The sequence below is a fragment of the Crocuta crocuta genome, unplaced genomic scaffold (genome assembly GCF_008692635.1).
Source record: "Crocuta crocuta isolate KB4526 unplaced genomic scaffold, BGI_CrCroc_1.0 scaffold429, whole genome shotgun sequence".
Classification (NCBI taxonomy): Eukaryota; Metazoa; Chordata; class Mammalia; order Carnivora; family Hyaenidae; genus Crocuta; species Crocuta crocuta.
This window is the reverse complement of record NW_027527381.1, coordinates 1,381,286-1,400,400: the sequence shown is the minus strand read 5'-3', so window position 1 is coordinate 1,400,400 and position 19,115 is coordinate 1,381,286. Positions and strand designations below refer to the sequence as shown.

The following is a 19,115-nucleotide window of genomic DNA, read 5'->3' as shown; positions in this document are numbered from 1 at the left end:
GAGTAAGGAAGCCAACGACTGACTGGCCAAAGTCAGAGAAATAAACATGCATATCTGGCTAATAATGCAAAGTTCCTGAATGATACTTGGGTATTTGTTCTCCTGGTGTAGTTCACTATTAATGTTGAGAAACTATAAACAGAAAGAGAAAGAGCAATATGAAATTTTTGGCAAATAAAAAGCTATAGTTTATAAGCTTATATAAAAGCACTGTGATTTGCTGTCCCAATGTCAAATTTTTCGTGACTTAACGAATAAATGCAATGAGAGGCGATGAAGTGGCACTCACTGTAAACGTCCAGCCTGGCAGTGCAGGACACAATCCCTGCTTCATTCTTGGCTGACACCGTATACCACCCAGCATCTTCCTTTGTGGCTCCCTGAATGAGCAGGCAGATGTAGCCATGATTATCCTGGTGCATGCTGGAGGAAAGGATAAAGTCATTAGCGTTCTAAATTTTTAAAGAGTGGCTTTGGACACGAAGCATCATTTTTAATTAGATCATTAGAAACAGAATTGTGCAAGTAGCGGATAATAGGGTCATACTTATTCTGGAAAGGCTGCTCGCCCCATTAAAGTTAATGGGAGAGAAGAGCAGACTTCAAGAGGCTGAATAAATGTGCACACTTAATTTCTAGTTGAGGATCTGCCTTTACAAAGCCCACTGAATAGTTTCTGTATCGCCACTAAAGCAAATGAATTCATCTTTTCTTCTAGATGCAACACTCAAAAAATCACCATGAAATTTAGTTAGAATGTGCCTCATCACATACCATCAGAGCTTCCTTCCAAAAGCTTAATCATACATTAGGGGAAAGAGTGATTTTTGTCTTTATCATCAGTGGCATGACTCTTCCACAGATTTATGTGCTAGACAAAGGGCATCTTTTTATATATCCTTCGGACCTACTGAGCAGGTGCAGATTCAGTTAAGTCATTGTTCTCACCTCACTCGGTCAGTGCTGTGAGTGAGTGATTCATTTTCTTTCTTCCAAAATATCTGAGGCGGTGGCATGCCTGAAACACGGCACTCCAGTCGCACAGGGTACCCATCAGCAACTCCTGTGTTTTGCAGCTTCTCGAGAAACACAGGGGGTTTGTGTGCTTCTTTAGCTAAGGAAATGAGATGAATGATGTATCAGTGATATACAAAAGTGGTACTATAAAGAAATTAAGAAGCTTTTAGAAATATCGCTTAAGCAGATCTTTTATGGTATCATTCTTCACCTCAGGTGGGAAGATGCTAGTCCTCTCTCTTTTACCAAGAAAGGCTCCTATGCTTCATTCCACTCATTTATCTCTTCAATTAATTCATGTCTGACAAGCCCACACAGTCCACTGGCCATCTGCTCCACAGAATGCCTGTCTGACAGGCTGCGTGACACTCCTAAGTCATTGCTAGCATCTGGGATGGCTTCACTACTAATTATGTCACCAAGCACTCGCAGCCTTTACTAACCACCGCCACCTAGTGACTCTGAGGAGAACAAGTCTTTCTAGGAATTTGATCCGCTCAGATTCCCTTCTTGCAATCTGGAAATGTCTGCTATGAAGATTTGTTAAGTCTTGGCTTAAGTGAGACATACCATAGGATTTAAAGGAGGGAAAAATGGGGTAGACATCTTTATCTAAATTTGGGAGCTTTAAATTGTTACATATAAACTAGGAATGTACATCCTCCAAGTTACAAATTCCAGTTTGTATTCTTTGAAGAAAGCTATAAAAAGGCAACTTTATTATTACTTTGAAGGAAGGAAGCCATAAAAGAGACAACTTTATGACTTAGTCTGAAAAAAAATCAGAACTATTTGTTAATAACACTCTGACTATTACCATCCAAAGGGAAATTGTTTTCTTAGTTGGGAGGTGGAAATAATTTCAGAAAATTTGAGGATGATGTTTTGAATAATGATGAATTTGAGGATGGATGTTTTTATCCACCACTCTCTCCTTTGGGGTGACAAATATATCAAAGCAAAACAGCTATGGGAGAAACAGGTGAAGAGAATAAAAATTCTACCTGAAAATTTCAAATGCCTAAGATTCTCTAAGATCTTGAATGATGTAGAGGATTATATATTTTTTGTATTTCATATGGTTTCCTACCCTAGGCTGTTTTGGGGAAAGTGGGAACAGATCTCACTCAACATTCTTTCTGGATCCCAGCTGGAAAAGAGCATACAAGGCATAAAACAAACTTTAATGTCAAAGCAACTCTCCAGTAAGAATAACATCCACCATTTGGGAGCACTGCTGTGCATGGGACTGCTGATACAGAGCTTCGCATGATTTAATCCTTATAAAAATTCTTCGAGGCATTATGGTCCCTATTTTTCATATGGGGGAAGGGAGTTGCAGAGTTATATATGTGCCAAAGGCCATAGCTAGTAGAGAAGAGTGGGGGTTAGAACTGAGATCTGACGCCAAAGACATGACAGCTGTAATCGCTGTGCACCACCTTTCTAATGCAAATGCTGACCGAGGCACACCAGGATGCTGGTGCCTCTCCAGCCTTCTAAAGGGCAGATATGACGCAAGGGAACATTAAACAGGAGAATGCTGAACGGTTTTGGTTGGAGGAGGGATGGTTAGAGGAATGGATGAAACTGGCCCTCGTTGTGTAGGAATATTTTACTTGATGTAAAATTTAAAAGCATGGTTAACACATACCACAACAGCCCGGGTATTTATGACTTTTTTTGTGTGTGACAAATAATGTCCTGGTGCTTTAATTAGCATCATTATCCAGGATTTTAGCCACAACCTCCTGGGCTTTATTCTCATTGCTGTTCTATCTCTTGAAAGAGCTCAGTGGCTCATCATGTTGGGCAGAGCGCTAGGACTCAACAGACTTAATTTATTAAATAGGACCCTGGGAGAATCATTTATACTCTCTCATTTCCACACCTGTAAAATGAGGAAAAAAATTTGCTCTAATTATCTCTTAGGGCTTTTGTGAGGACCAGGGGATACAATGTATACGAAGCACTTTGCAAACAGAAGTATGAGAAATAAACACTTTCTTTTTTAAAAGAGAACAGATAATAGATGCTCAACTCTTAAGGATATTATAAACATTCCTTATCTAAGGGTAAAACTTTATATAACATTATGTGCTTTTACAAAGTTTATCTAATAGTATGTAATTCAGTAAAAAGCAAATCTGAATAGGACTATGACACTGGGGTAAATGATAATGTTTCAAATTTTTGAATTTTGAAGCCAGTACACATTACTTTAAAAATGGGGTAGAACTTTATGCATAAGCAAAATATTATATATAAGTTCGGTTCTGGAATCCATGATGCCATTGCTCCTTCTCTGTGTAACACTGGAGGCCAACACACACATGAGAACGAACGACCCAGCAAAGCTACTAAATTCCTCCTGTCTCTTGGCCAGGCTAATGGGAGAAAGGAAAGATAAATAATGGCTACACTGAAAAAATTAATGTTTCTGATTTGGTCACTCTCATGTCCTAACTGGCTATTCTGATGATAAAAATCTATTTTTTTTTTCAGCAGTTTTATGTATTTTCCATACTGGTTAATAATGCAGGATCAGTTTACATTTTTGCAACTGATACTCATTCTGAGAGAAAAAAATTCACAGACTTGCTCACCAGCAACTACAAGCTCCAGGCTGAATGAGTTTTGTCCTGCTCGATTAGTGGCTGTACATGTATAGATGCCAGCATCCCGTGATGTGACTGGCTCGATGATCAGGGAGTGCACTCCGTTCTCACGCACAAGCATCTTGTGAGCGCTGTCGGGGCGTATAGGTTTTCCATCTAGTTGCCAGCTTAGATCTGGGGTTGGTAACCCACTGACCTAAACCAGAAAGGAACATATAAATTTCTCTAATACTGAAACAAAATGAAAACATTAATAGCTAGGAAGGCACCATAAATTCCTTCTTTGGCAGTAAGAGGATGGGTTTCGTGTCAGCTCATGTTACTCTTTTGTTTAAACCTTTCAATGGCTTCCTGAGTAATCATGGACTCAACTTCTAAACATCTCTTATATCGTCTACCTTACATCTCTTAGATCTTCTATGACTTATATCTCCTGGAGAAAAGTAAAATGGAGGATTTAAAAAAATTTGTTATCTTACCTCACCAGGGTTATGAAGATTACTGGGATGATGTCAGCACAGGGTGCTGAGCTCTTTGGAAGAAGGTGTCCAACCACAATAACAGTAACACACTCAGCTGGCTTTTATACACCATAAAGCTTACTATCAAAGGGCTGCCACAGCTATGGAGACATCAGTTAATGCATCCATCGGCACAAAGAGCTATTATTATTATTTTATAATCCTTGAAACTAAGTAACAAGAGCAATATGAAATTACCCAGAAAGCCATCTCAACAAATTAGCATCACAATGGAAACATAAAATCCTGAGACCATGACAGTTGTGTTGACCAGAGATCAGATAAAAGCACATTTAATTGCTAGTAACACATTGTGCTGTGAAGGGGTAGGGATGGTTGCCATCTGTCAGCTCTTTATAGTTTTGCCCTTGATTGTGAAAGGGAAGAAAAGCACCATTAAGGAAGGCTTTTTTTTTTTTTTTACCCCTAACCCAGGTTTACCAGTGGGAAATTGCACACAAAAAGATGTCATTTGGAGTGTAAAATAATTCTTTTGAAAAACCAGCTCTGCCGAGTTCCATTCTTGCTGCGTGATACTCATGAAACGTTTACAATAGTACTTACAAGATACCCATCTCTGCATATATAGCAAAGTTTTTGAGAATTTCAGGGAAAAAGAAACTGAAATTACTGGCTAAAAAGATGAAGACATTCTGGAAACAAACAGCAGTAGTTAGCTTGGCTTCGGAGAGGAGAGGTCAGGCTCCTTGTTCTCCATCTGGGAGCCTGCTCTCCCTCAGCTCTCGGCATATACTGCTTTACTTGTGTGGCCATCACCTGAGGAGGGGGGGTGGAGTGCACACTCCTGGTCAGGCTCCAGGCCTTTCTCAAGGTTAGAAATAAGGTGGCACTGCTCATTGCTGCCTTGCTAGGTTAGATCCTGACTTGAGTACTTGCAACCCACTAATTCATGTGCAGCCATGCCAGTGCAGAGTTAATCACATTAAAGGTGAAGAGAAAATGCCTGGTTCTTCTACCCCTATTCTAATTCCAGCCTTTCTGGTTGTGTAAAGAAAGCCTGATTTCAGGAAGTTAAGGTCATTATAAGCAGGTCATACTTTGAACAGATGCATGCTCTCAGCTGATAGGGGGATCTGAGGCAGGAGCTGAGCAGATTTGTTACTAGAGGGGTTGGATTAGTTATTTTCCTTTAGCACTTAGTACCAATTCAAGGGTAGTCAGTGTCTAGGAATGCACCTAACGGGTTAAAAGCGGGGAGGGGAGTGCTTTTTGGGCACTAAATAAATCTGTTGCTTTAGTGACAGGATTCATGATTTTTTTTCTTCTTAAAGCCTACGTATGCTGATTTTTTTTCTAAAAGAACAGATTTTTTTATACCTTTTTATTCATGAAGTACTAATCCCTTGGTATCATCTAATAAAATAAAATTTACCCTGTTAAATGTCATCTCCAGATAGTCTGTATGAATTATAGACCAAAACTAAAATATACATATAAATTCACAGATGCTGAAACTCAAGTTTTGTACTCATACTGTAAAAAGAATTATGTTGGCAAATAAAATACTTCTGTTAGGAGTGCTTTTTAAAACACATTTCTTTTTTTTTTTTAATGTTTTTATTTTATTTCTAGGAGAGAGAGAGAGAGAGAGAGAGCGTGAGCAGGGGAGGGTCAGAGAGAGAGGGAGTGACAGACTCTGAAACAGGCTCCAGGCTCTGAGCTGGCAGTCCGCACAGAGCCCGACGCGGGGCTCGAACCCACGAACCGCGAGATCATGACCTAAGCGAAAGTCGGACGCTTAACCGACTAAGCCACCCAGGCGCCCATTAAAACACATTTCTATAAATCTAGATTTAATACTCAAGTACCTTACATTTGTGTTCTGCAATCCCAGAAAGAACCAGCAGAGGGAGCCCAAATAATTTTGAAAAATCTTTTTTGTATTTAAGAACTAAAACTTAAAGATCAATAAATAATGGGGCAAAAACCCAAAACAATCAAAATAAATTAAATATTTACGGCCTTGAGTTCCTTTGAGAAATTCATGAAAGCCATATCACACACATAATTTTGTATGCAATTTCAGAACTCACACACCTAATGAAAGCTGCTACCCCAAGGACCCTGGGTTAAGAAGTCTTACTGTAAAAAGGGTGACAGAAGGATGTCACTCTAACCTTAGAAATGGGAGGAATAAAAGAGTAGATACATGACTACAAAATTTATATGAAAAAAGAGTGAAGATAGATAAATTATTAGGATATGTGACATTTACTACGTTAACAAAATGGTAAACTTAAAGGAAGAAACCTCCCAGTGACTTTGTATAGTATGCTATATAGAGTTCTTTTTTTGTTGTTGTTGTTTTTGTTTTTTGTTTTAAATTTATTTCTGAGAGAGAGAGAGAGAGACAGTGTGAGCAGAGGAGGGTCAGAGAGAGAGGGAGACACAGAATTTGAAGCAGGCTCCAGGCTCTGAGCTGGCAGTCAGCACAGAGCCAATGCGGGGCTCGAACTCATGAACCATGAGATCGTGACCTGAGCTGAAGTCGGACGCTCAACCGACTGAGCCACCCAGGCGCCCCTAGAGTTCTAAATAAAGAACACATTTAATAAAAATTTAAAAAAATGACAAAACAATATATCAACATCCAGTATATTTCATTTGTTCCCCCTGTAGGCTAGAAAACATTTTTTTTTTAATGTTTTTATTTATTTCTATGAGAGAGAGAGAGACAGCGTGAGCAGGGGAGGGTCAGAGAGAGAGGGAGACACAGAATTTGAAACAGGCTCGAGGCTCTGAGCTGACAGCACAGAGCCCGACGCGGGGCTCGAACCCACGAACCGCGAGATCATGACCTAAGCGAAAGTCGGACGCTTAACCGACTAAGCCACCCAGGCGCCCCTAGAAAACATTTTAAAGATATATACCTTACATAATTTCCCTAAAAGGAACTCAAGAGAAAATGGCAGTGAGGGTAGAAGGGAAGCAAGAGATTTGCCGGCAGTAACAAACTCTTACTTTACAATCCATTCTGCAAAGTTTTCCTTCTTGAACAGTTAGATCTCCAGGAGCCTGCAAGAAGTGAGGTCTGAAGAATCGCTCCTGAATTGGTTCATTTTCGTCTCCACTGTCTCTTGATCTAGAACGAGGCCTTAGCACAAGACAGATAATAAACAGAAAGATGAAAGGAAAGGAAGGAAACAAAGAGGGAGGGGGAGGAGAAGACAGAAGTTATTTTTAGGCTCTTAGTCATTTATTTTTTTTTTAGTAATACATGGAGCAATAATATAATTTCTCTACCTAATTCTTACTCCTAAACTTTACACCCAAAGTCAAAAAAACAAAACCTTGTTTCATTTGCAAGTTTATTAGAAATTTAATAGTCTGCTACTTTCCGATGTTAAATAACTGTTATCGTAATCCTTAAAGCTAATATGAATAATAAAGGGGGAAATGGGGAAAAAATGAAGTATTCTATATTGACCTGTTTTTTCCCTAAATAGATACTTTTGAAAGCTGTATGAGAAGTAGCAACTGCTGCTCATTTATTGCCAAATCTTTTTCAATAGAAATTATAACTTCTTGTGATTTTAAATTATAGGAAATCAAAATTTCTTACTGTTTTGTGAGAATTTCAGATCTTTCTAGTCAAAATTCCTTTTCATATTAACCAGGAAAACAAATTATATATTTGTTAGCTTTAAAATAAACTTGTACAAATCTTCCAGATTTTGTGTACCTCTCGCGCTTTTAAGTATGTTGCTGGAGGCACCTTAAAGAGCAATACAATTGAAAGTAATTGCAGGGACGATGTAAGAAAGGAACAAGACACTGAAAACAAATTCTGTCACTAATCACTAGAAGAGAAGTTAAAAAACATTTAACCAGAAAAAGTAGGAGCAGAACAAATGAAAGAGCAGTATCATTAATGGGTCAGTAATTCCCAGCTTTTTAAACGTAGTTGCCTCTTCTCCAACTACAGGTCTAATTTATGAGCAAAATGCTTTCCTAGGAGACACTAGTACATGGACAATCTCAAATGTATCGAAGACACATGAGAAGCAGGAGAAAAAAATGCAAGGGACTAACTATGTTGTATTCACAGTCACAGATACAGGCATAGGTCCCTGTGAACAGTTACTGCCACAAACAAGTTCGAGTTGAACCCATGTGTGTTTAGGAGCCAGAACTGCCTTCCAAATTGTCAAAGGACTCTATGCATGTAACCACGAGGAGGTGTAGAAACACCACTTTTTGGTGCTTACTCAGTTTCTCCTGCTTACCTTCTGTGAGCCTAACTTAGTATGCATTCTCTTCACCGAAAGCGTTTGCATCTGTGGCCTGTGGTTTACTGTCCGGGCTATTTGAGCATGCTGTGTAAAATATCTAAACAGGAATCCAAGACAACAGGCTGGTTGACTTACCATATTCTTTTTTTAAGTGAAAATATGTTCCTGGAAGTAATACCCTTCCCTTGCCCCTCCCTGCTTTTACTCTGTCACCATCCTTGCACAGACGCAGGGTGACTAGGACGAGAAAGCACACCCTATTGTTAGCAAGTATTTGTTGAGCATTTAAGATCGTACACACCTTACCTACAAAACTGTCGTCTAAAATAAACTCTTTCGAACCTAGTGACCGAAAAGTGAACATTAGGAAACTAGCTGATTTTAAAAAATCTGGTGGCAATAATTTGTAATGGGCAGTCTAGACAGCTGTTGGTTGGAGGCATTTGGTTTTGAGTATCTGTGTACCATTTACTGGTATTCTCACATTAATGTGCCTGCCGTTTAAAGGTGTTGAGTCTTGATATCTTCATATATTAATTGGGACCTATTTAACAAATTAGTGATAGTATATCTAACTGACATTAGCAACTGTTTGGTCCTTTCCCCTTTCTAAATTGCAGAGAAGAATAATCAAGGAGCCATATAATGTATCATTTTAAGATTGTATTCACTTTCTTCTGTCTTGCAACTGTGTGCACTTTTGAGGTCACACCATGGTTCTAGTAGTGTTGACTTTATAAAAAGAACGGAAATGAAACAGTAGCAACATGTGAAATACCTTCTGACATGAGGATGGCCTGAGGGAGAGCGGGGGCTGCGACCTCTTTGGTTGACAGCCTGTACCATCAGCCGTCCCGTACAACTGATGCGGCCCTGTCAGAGACATCAGGAAAAGAAATGATTTGCAAGCAAAACAACCAACCTGCAAGCACCACCGTGTTTACTGTCCTTCTCCGTAAGACATTACTTCTTAACCAATAAATATACCGTATCAGGAATGACACCGATCCCTCTCAGAAATGTACTTTGCCTGAGTTGAACTCCTCAGTACACTCTATATTTAAGGAACTCGGTGACTAGGTCTGTCTTAGAACTATTAAAAAAGCTTTACCATTTTATCTAGAATGGTCTTTAAAATGACAATTCTTGACGAATTCATTGTAATCTGCTATAGTCTCTCAAACACAATGTTGAATTGTGAACTACAGCAGGGGAACGTAACTCTTTTGTGATAATTCCATTTTCATGGTCACATATCTATTGGTTGTAGTTGATTCTGAAATCAAACGAGAAGATTTTAGTTTTCAAACAGATCTTTTTAGTAATATAATTTTTAAATGTAAGCAGAGTCTCTTCCAAAAACCATACATTAAAAAAGATGCCAGCATGATAAAATGAGCATTATGTGAGAATACACACAGGGATGACACAGAGAGTATAATGACTATAGGTCACCAGGTTCACATGAAATGAGCAAAATTGTGATTTAAAAACCAGAAGCAGTTAAATATCTAAAATATGTGGGGGGTCATATGTTATGGGCCTATCTAAGGAAAAGCCATCTTTTAGCTCTCAAATTTCCTCTCAAAGTTGCTGTCAAATTGAAAAATTGATAAGTTCTCCCCTAGGATAGACAACAGTAATACTTAGAGGACTGAGAGGACATGAATAAATCACCAAAGTTACTCTGGCTTTTTGGTTTAGCCCCTCCTTTTAATTTTTTCCCTATTAGTAGCAGAGTAGCAAAATCGGTGATTTTCTTCTCTTACATCCTAGGAGAATGTGAGCAGTTATACTTCTAAGTTTTGATGATGGGTGGTAGCGAAGGACAAGAGAGGAAAAAATGACAGACTATTAACGATTAGACTCAGTGATTTCTAGCTCAGAGTAGATGAGCCCCCCTCACGTGCACTTAAGAGTCGTAATTCACTGCTGAGTCTCACTTTCATTCCAAGCTGCCAGCATTGGCAGGTAACAGAAGCAAAAGTGTGCTGTATGTTTAGAGGAACTGCTTTCTGAGTTCCACCTGACTGTGAACTGGGGGAGAGGGCACAGTGCTGGAGGGGACACACAGGAAGCCCACAGCAGGATTCAGCGAAGGGCAGGAATCCAGTCAGCAAGTCTCCCCGCAGACTGGACTTCTCTGGGCCTTGACCACTCCGAAAAGGCAAAGACACACAGTGCTGTAATACAGACAGAAAAACTGGGGGCTATCAAATAGAAAAGAGGTGGTCATAAAGGAACAAAACTGAAGAAGTCTTATCCCACTAGATCCGTAACTTCCTCTAGCATTCACAATATTTGCTACTGAGGTCATATTTCAACACAGCCTTTCTTGAAAATATCCATGGAGACATAAAGTATAACATTGTTTATACTTTTTTTTAAAAGAAAGTATACTTACACTTTCTTTTTAAAAATTTTAAAAAATGTTTGTTTATTTATTTTGAGAGAGAGAGAGAGAGAGAGCACAAGTAGGGGAGGGGCTGAGAGGGGGAGACACAGAACCCGAAGCAAGCTCTATGCTGTCAGTACAGAATCTGGCACAGGGCTTGAACCCACGAACGGTGAGATCATGACCTGAGCCGAAGTTGGATGCTTAACCGACTGAGCCACTCAGGTGCCCCGAGGGGGATTATTTCTAATTTAGATTTGTTATATCTGAAGTTCAGGTCAGTTCTCTCATGCTACTCTCTTGCCAAACCCTTGGGAGGCCCTGTAAGCCAGCCTGAAATCCGAAAATTAATTCCCTCTAACCCCTCCAAGTCTTAGGACTGCTACAGAAAATCTAGACGTGACTTGTTTAGACAACCCCCATTAAAATTACCCAATTGATGGGGCGCCTGGGTGGCTTAGTCGGTTAAGCGTCCGACTTTCGCTTAGGTCATGATCTCGCAGTTCCTGGGTTCGAGCCCCGCTCGGGCTCTGTGCTGACTGCCAGCTCAGAGCCTGGAGCCAATTTCAGAGTCTGTGTCTCCCTCTCTCTCTGACCCTCCCCTGCTCACGCTGTCTGTCTCTCTCTCTCTCTCTCCTAGAAATAAATAAAAAATATTAAAAAAAATAAAATAAAATTACCCAATTGATGCATCGCAGTAGCTGATTTAACAAGTGAACATGTAAGATTCATGGTTCTTCTGGGGGCCCAAACAAGGAATTCTATATTTTGTTTTATACACAGCTTCAAAATTGTAGTGATATGTGATACGACTTCCTTAGTATTTGCTTCACTACTTAAGCAAATCATTTTCATCTGAATAGCTTAAAATAGATTTATATAATTTGTATATTTTCTTCTTTGTTGTATAAAAGCCAGAGGATCCACAAGGAAAGTTAACATTAAGTTATCATTTCTGTGGTTAGAAAAAGATGTCAGTTAAATTCAACCTTTAACCTTCAATTTGGGGAAGCAGATAAAAACATTTTCTTTGACCTGAATTTGAGTTCTGACTTTCCTAAGACTTTGAGCAAATCACCAAATTTGTTCAAGCCTGTTTCTTCTGTAAAAACCAGGGTACTATATTTGCCTCACATGGATGCTGTAAAGATTAAATGATATAACCTAAGATGATCTTCATCTTCCCGATATCAAATGTTACTTGATGTCATGTTATCATTATTAATCATTGCTGGTATTGTTTTGCTGTGAGTCTGAGATATTACATATGCAAAGACATTCATCAGGATGATTTTCAGGTGTCCCAACTGCTTGGTTGACTGCAGTAAATTTTTCCAAGAGGTTATACTTTGCCTGAGTATGCTTTTACCTCCTTTTTTGATTCCTTCAAATAACTCTTTCAATGACTGTCTTCCCTGCCCCTCAGTGCTCTTAAAGCTGGGATGAGCCTTAGACACCTCTGTATGATACTCCTTAGCTCTGGAGTCAGTCTAGGTTTGTAAACCAGTTCTGTCCCTTATAATTGAGTGACTTTAGGCAGGTAATTTAACCTCCTAAATGAGTTTCCTTATCTATAAAGTAGGACCATATAGTTAAATCGATCTTGCAGGGGTTCTTATGAAGATTAAATGAGTTAATAGGTGTAATGTACTTAGTATTATGTTTTGCACATAGTAAACACTCAAAATGTTAAATTATTATAGCAGGAATATGGTTATAATAACAACCAGATGGACATAAAGCATCCCTTAGAATTGTTTTAAAAATAATTTAAAAAATGTTTTTCATATGCAACAGGTTTTCCTTCTTATTTATTTCTCCCTCTCCCTCTGTCTTTCAGTATTAGGATATAATTTACTCCAAAGGAAAAACTTATGCTATTGTTTGAAAGGTGCCAAGCACACTGGTATAGTGTATTTATCTAATGGCTGCATTTGAGGTATGAGATAAAAGTTGTCCTACTCAACTCTAACCATTAGACTCTGTGTAGGATAAATCTTCCTCTTCTTCTGTCTCCAAAAAATAACGTCAATAGGTTGGCATACTGCTTTGTAAAGATTACACATTTCTACAGTGTTTTCAAGATTTCTACGCTCCTGCTTAGAACCACAGACACAAATATTGCCACAGAATATCTTAACTACCCAAATTTAAGAAAAAGGAATATGTCACCATATGTCACCTTTTTAACTCCTATACCATCTTTCACTTCTGAACATAAACAGGGAAGTCATAACTTTCAGGAGGCAGAATTGTTAGTCTGATAATACAGTATTACTGGCTAAATATATATTACTAATCTGTAAATGACCAGGAGCATTTAGAAGCACCCAGGGGCGCCTTGGTGGCTCAGTTGATGAAGCGTCCAACTTCATTCAGCTCAGGTCATTATCTCACAGTTCGTGAGTTCGAGCCCCACATTGGGATCTGTGCCCACAGCTCAGAGCCTTCTTTGGATTCTTTGTCTCTCTCTCTATGCCCCTCCTCCACTCTCTGTCTCTCTCTCTCTCTCTCTCTCTAAAATAAACATTAAAAAAAATTAGAAAGCATCCAAACTCCTAAGCTGTATAATTTTGATATTTTTATTTGGAAAAAAAAATCCCAGAATTCACTGTAACACTTTTGAAAGGATGCCTCCAGTGTATGCAAGTGAAAGTTCAGATTTTTAAGTCTGACCATCTTATTTATGAAGGTTGTACAAAATTTTAATCATATTAATGTGCCAATGAACCCTAGTAATCCTTGTGACTGCTAGGCTCTGATACACATTAATGCTGCTGCATTTGCTTTTAACTTTCTCATTTCTATCTACTTTATTATTAACACATGAAGGAATAATGGAAGTGAATGTTTAAAGCTTGAAAAGAGCCAGGAAACCTTATAATGCTAAAACAAAAACACAAGCAAACCAACTTCTTAAATTTAATTCAGCTGTGTGTTACTTTTCTATTCCAAACAAATCCAGAGTTTAAAGCTATAGAACAAGTAATAAGCTTGAATTCTTAAAGTGATTATGTATTAAACATTCAGCTTGTAAAGATTATTCATGCCTCATGCAAAGCCAATTATTTGTGTAATATGGAAATAACATTTATATTTCCTAGCTTATGAAATTTAATTGTGGCACACAGGTCTTTATAAAAGCTTGCCATTTTGTATACATAATGCAACTTGAGGAAACATCAAATTGCAAAACAGCCCTTCCAAACTCCAAGCGCAACACAGCGTAACTTAGCAACACAACAAAAAGTAAAACATTCATGTTTAGATTTAGTTGCTTCTTCAAGATAGGATTAGAGTCTAAAACCGTGTTTGCGATCCTCATTTTGGCATTATGTTTGGTGGAGCGCCGCACAATCACTCATTGTTTCACTAAACTATGTGACTGCTTTGGTCTCTCATGAATTGCCAGAGCCGGACACACTGAGCGCAGTATGTGCTTGGAGCTGTGGGTTCATCCCAAGTAGAATTTGGATGCAGTCAACAATATCTAACGTGCTTCTTATTCCCCAAAGATTAACACAGGTGGAAAAATATTCTATAAAATATTCTGCTGAACTTCAGTATTTCTCTTTTTCCTTGGTTCTCACCCTTTCTCCTGGCTGCTTTCTGCAATTATTTTCCACTGCTCAGGAAAGCCCTGCCGCCTGTGTTTCATTATTGAACTCATTTTTCCACGCCAGCCTTTTCCTCTTTCCCTTGGTCATTTCACATCATGTACACTACAGTGTACAGAAAAAAAAAAATGGAGTTGTCTCCCTTTCAAACCAAATGCTTTTAAACTGTGAAAAAAAAGTTTAAGGTAACTAAAGGGCATCACGGAACTAGGGAATCAATTTCAGTTTTCTTTTGACTGTATGTTATGCTTTTGTGATTAATATATCCTGAAAAAGTCAGCTTTGACTCTGTGTTTTTCAGTGCCTTATTATCATGCTTCTTTTAAATCATGTTTTAATTCACAAATTAAAAGAATGGCAAAATACTTTAATATACAGTAAGTTATAAAGTAGAGATGAAATAAAATAGCGTTAAACATTTTTATTATGTTTATCAACAAATGATAATGGTCTGCTGTTTGTCGTGGTTTAAATATCTTCCTCCTAATGAATGGTAGCGTTTGCTTGATAGCTACCATTTCTAGGTGATAGCTCATAAAACCTACATGTGGGATATTTGCACATACTTGCTCAATACTGAAGACGCCAGGAGAGAAAAGGAGTTTTACTCTTGAAATTAAAATCAACCAGGCAACATGCTGAGACTTGGAACAGTATTTAATACCAAGTACCATAAATATAAAAATTCTCTCACAGCAATTTCAATCTGAGGCCTGTGTGGCCACTTTTAGGATCTCCTCAGATTCTCTTTACAAGTTTCCCCTCCATGCCTGCCCCTGGTCCTTAGGTAGAAAGGGAGACTTAATTTAGCCTCACCCTCTTTAAATTAGAATACTGGGTGGATCAACTCACATTGATAGGCAGTTGGAATTCTAGGTATCAGGAAGTGCTCTGGCTACTGTGGCCTCTGAGCTCTTTGAATGTTTTGCTCCCTCTCACAGACCCAGAGCAGTCACATGACTGCTGAAATCACAGGTGAGATGGGACATTCTGTTAGAAGGGCTGGGCTTTTGGCTACCGGATGTAAACTGGTGCACTTCTCATTCCTTTGTCTCCTCTTCAAAGGGTAGAGGCCAAGATTGAGAGAGAGTTAACCTTGGGACTTACCCTGAGGCTCATTAAAGCAGCAGAATTCACTGGGGACTGGGATGAGGGCCCTGAGTGTGCTGGGAGCAGAGCCACTTCCCAGCTTCCTGTGTGGCTCCTGTCAGCTGTGCTGTGGGTGTGGCCCATCTCGGGCTCCCAGCTCCCTCCACCCAAGCCCACAGCTGTGGCAGTTGTGGCACGGTCACATCTGCTGCCTGACTCCGTTCCCATGGGGGTGGTAAAAACGAGAAGCCAGGAGGTCAGAAGACCACACACCAGCAACATGTTGGGTAGAAATTCCATCCTGAACTGACTTGCCTACTCTCTAACAGTACTGTAGGGGAGTGTCAAGAAACAGAACTGATCCTTCACATCCTGATTCCACAGGCTTCTGCCAACTTCTAGGCCTGCTGCTTTAAGACAGGGTTATTAGTGTCTTTGCATTAAAATATTGACACTAACTAGCTTTTACTGAAAGCATCTTATGTGCCAGGTAAACCGAGTAGATTATTTAAATCCATATTATTATCCTTATTTCATAGAAGAGGAGATAGGCACAGAGAGGTTACGCCACTTGCTAAAGGTCACATAGATGGTGAGTGGCAGAGATAGAAATTCAACTCAGATCTGTCTGATGCCAGAGTTCACGCTTTTAATCCCTGAATGACACCATTTAGGCTTTTCAGTAGTGCCCACTCTATCCGACATTTCTAGTCTGTCTTTGTTGTGTCATTCCTTTCCGTTCTCCTCTTCTGTATTACAAAGGGGATCTTCAGCAGCCCTCCTTTGTCTAATGAATGCAAGAAATATCGAATGACTTCAACCAGTTTGTCAGTAGTTTAAATGCTCAGAGGCCGGCACGCAGGCCCCAGCTCTGCACCGTGCCGTTGGCCATGAGCAGCGCGTCCTTCACAGCTCAGAACTCTCCCATATGTAAAACTAGGTTAGTATAATTTGAAGGAGACTAGAAACAGACTCATAATTGCAATTTTACATTTATGTTCTTTGTTCCAGGAAACCGCTGACTCCAATAACAGTTTAAAACATTCACTAGGAAAAATGCCTCAAAATTAACATCAGGACCAGCACTAGGGAGTGCTTAAGGAACACAGTTAATTTGATCTGCATAATATATCCCAGGCTTTCTAGGGGACAGAGGAATAAAGGACCCAGCATGAAGAAAAATTTTGGATTTTGTGGAGTTCTCTGCTATTATTTTAATTAAAGGCAGAAAATTGAGAATTGAAATTTGTTAATATTCAAGGAGACATACTGAAAATACAATAAGAAAAAAAAAGCAAGTTCCACTTCTGTTCCCCTGTTCCCTCAAATCCTCCAAACATAAACACATGTAAGTATTAAAATGTAACTTTTAGTAAGAGTTGCGCTTTTGACTATGTTTCAAGGTGATGTATTCACTGATTGAAAAATCAGGACCTCGAGAAAGTGCGTATTTACCATGGAAACTGTGACAGTGCAGTTTGCTGTGCTCCCTCACAACCTGACTTGTGGGGAATTCGAGTTCCCTTCTAATCTTAGTAGTACTGCACAAACAGATGTTTATGTGACAGTGCAATATTAGGACAAACATTGCACAAACTTTTAGAGGTCTGTAAGCTTTGCTGAAATTATTTGTATCATTTTCTAACATTTCATGTTTCCTTCTAAAGAAATAGTGAAATGTGGGATGATATAAATAGATCATTTTTACTTCTATAATTAATTTCAGCTTCCTTTTTTTTAAAGTGACTTCTACTGACTTTGTAAAATTACCCTGTCACGCACTGAGTTCTTAAGATACAGAATCACTTCTTACTCACTTTTGCATCCTCTGTACCCAGCACAGTGCCTTAAATATACATGATACTCAAAAAGGAATCTGCAGGCATCAACTGGGGACTTGGTACCAGTAGCTGCCTGTTAAATTCTAAGCAGTCAGCTGTACAAGAGAAGACATTTGGATGGAAACAAATAATCCTGAATGCCATACATAGGTGCTATCAAAATTATAATTTGTCTACACTTATATACTACTTAAATTCCAGTGAATTAAGTCAGTGTATCTGTATTTCTTCTAAATATCTTACTTTTTTGAAGTTTTTTACTACAGCATATTTACATATGTCACTACCCCTTTCTCCTTTTTTTCCTCCATAGGATTTACTTCCATTAAAGTTATATAATTTTGTATTTGTTTACTGGCTTACTTTCTATCCCAGGACTTTGTTCTGTCCAGCACTGCAAACCCGTCACCTGCAGAAGTGTACCTATGAGGCCCCCAGTAACACTGGGGGGAAGAATGCATGTCTACACTGGAATTACTCATGTGAAAAACACCTGATGAAATAAATACTAACGAAACAAAGAATTTTTCTATCTTCTGAAATCAAGATGGATGTAAAATTTGGGAAAATGGTTACAAGTCAAAGAAATACGATTCCAACTTTTTAATTAAACAGTTCCTTTCTTCAAATAAATCCTGTAAGCACTATGCACAGAACTGAAGCCAGACTTATACCCTTAATCTTTACCTGAGGGTTTGCAGCCATAATTGTGTAATTGCCATCATCATCTAGGGTGGAGGCTGTGGTATGGAGAGAGCAGGTCCCGTCAAGATCTCTTTGAATGGTGTAGTGATCATTCTTTGGAGAGATCTGCTTTCCATCTTTAAACCAATAGATCTGTGAAAGGAAACAATGATTAAAGATTAAGGGTGTGTGTAGTACTCCTCTGGGGACTGATAAGGAATAACTGTGTGGTCTACAGAGCTCATCTGAGTTTTCATGTTAAAATGTTAAACAGCACATCTGAACAGGAAATTGATTTTTGAGTGAAAAAAGTAGGTGAGAAACAGGTTTAATTCTATTTTAGTTTTTAAAAATGGTATATCTTTATATTTTAAGATATATGTATGTAAGTAGGTATTTACATATTATTCACTTTTTTTTTTTTTTTTTTTTTTTACATATTATTTGCCTGGAGGGGTCCAGATCGAACACTGACAGTAATTACATCTGGGGTGGCTTCACAGGCATTTCTCGTTTTTGCTTCTATTTTCACATGTACTGAATTAAAATGTATTACTTGTAAAGGTAAAAAGGTTATTTTATTTTTTAATTTTTTTATATTTTAATGTTTATTTTGGGGGGGAGAGAGAGAAAACACAAGAGAGAATGAGTGAGGAAGGGGCAGAGAGAGGGAGACATAGACTTTGAAGCAGGCTGCAGGATCTGAGCTGTCAGCACAGAGCCTGATGTGGGGCTCGATCTCACAGACCACAAGATCATGACCCGAGCCAAAGTCAGATGCTTAACCGACTGTGCCACCCAGGCGCCCCTAAAAAGGTTATTTTAGAGAATAGTAACAGACCCCAAACTCCATTCCACTGAATTGTGTTACACAAAACAGCAGTGATGAGCGAGAGACAGTTCCGGGTTGGTGGAAGAGTAGGCAGAGGCCTACTGTTTTTCTGGGCCAAGGAGCATATGCTCAAAGTTGAACGTTTGTTGGTTCTCCCCACTATGTTAAGGAAAACACAGCAGTATTTAAAGTTACAATAATTTTCAATAATATTTTTAACTTTGTTTGATAGAAAACTAAATGTGAAG

General features: G+C 38.8%; 1 protein-coding gene across 2 annotated transcripts in view; it reads right to left on the bottom strand.

Moving 5' to 3' along the window:
- The window catches only part of PALLD (palladin, cytoskeletal associated protein), a 378,381-nt gene that overhangs the window by 1,050 nt on the left and 358,216 nt on the right, over positions 1-19,115 (bottom strand). For both annotated transcript variants that reach the window (XM_077772316.1, XM_077772386.1), the window contains 6 exons: positions 18,039-18,188; positions 9,188-9,282; positions 7,139-7,271; positions 3,624-3,831; positions 949-1,114; positions 290-423 (listed from right to left, as the gene is read on the bottom strand). In XM_077772316.1, the coding sequence (XP_077628442.1) occupies positions 290-423; positions 949-1,114; positions 3,624-3,831; positions 7,139-7,271; positions 9,188-9,282; positions 18,039-18,188 (886 nt within the window). The remainder of the gene's footprint in view (positions 1-289; positions 424-948; positions 1,115-3,623; positions 3,832-7,138; positions 7,272-9,187; positions 9,283-18,038; positions 18,189-19,115) is intronic.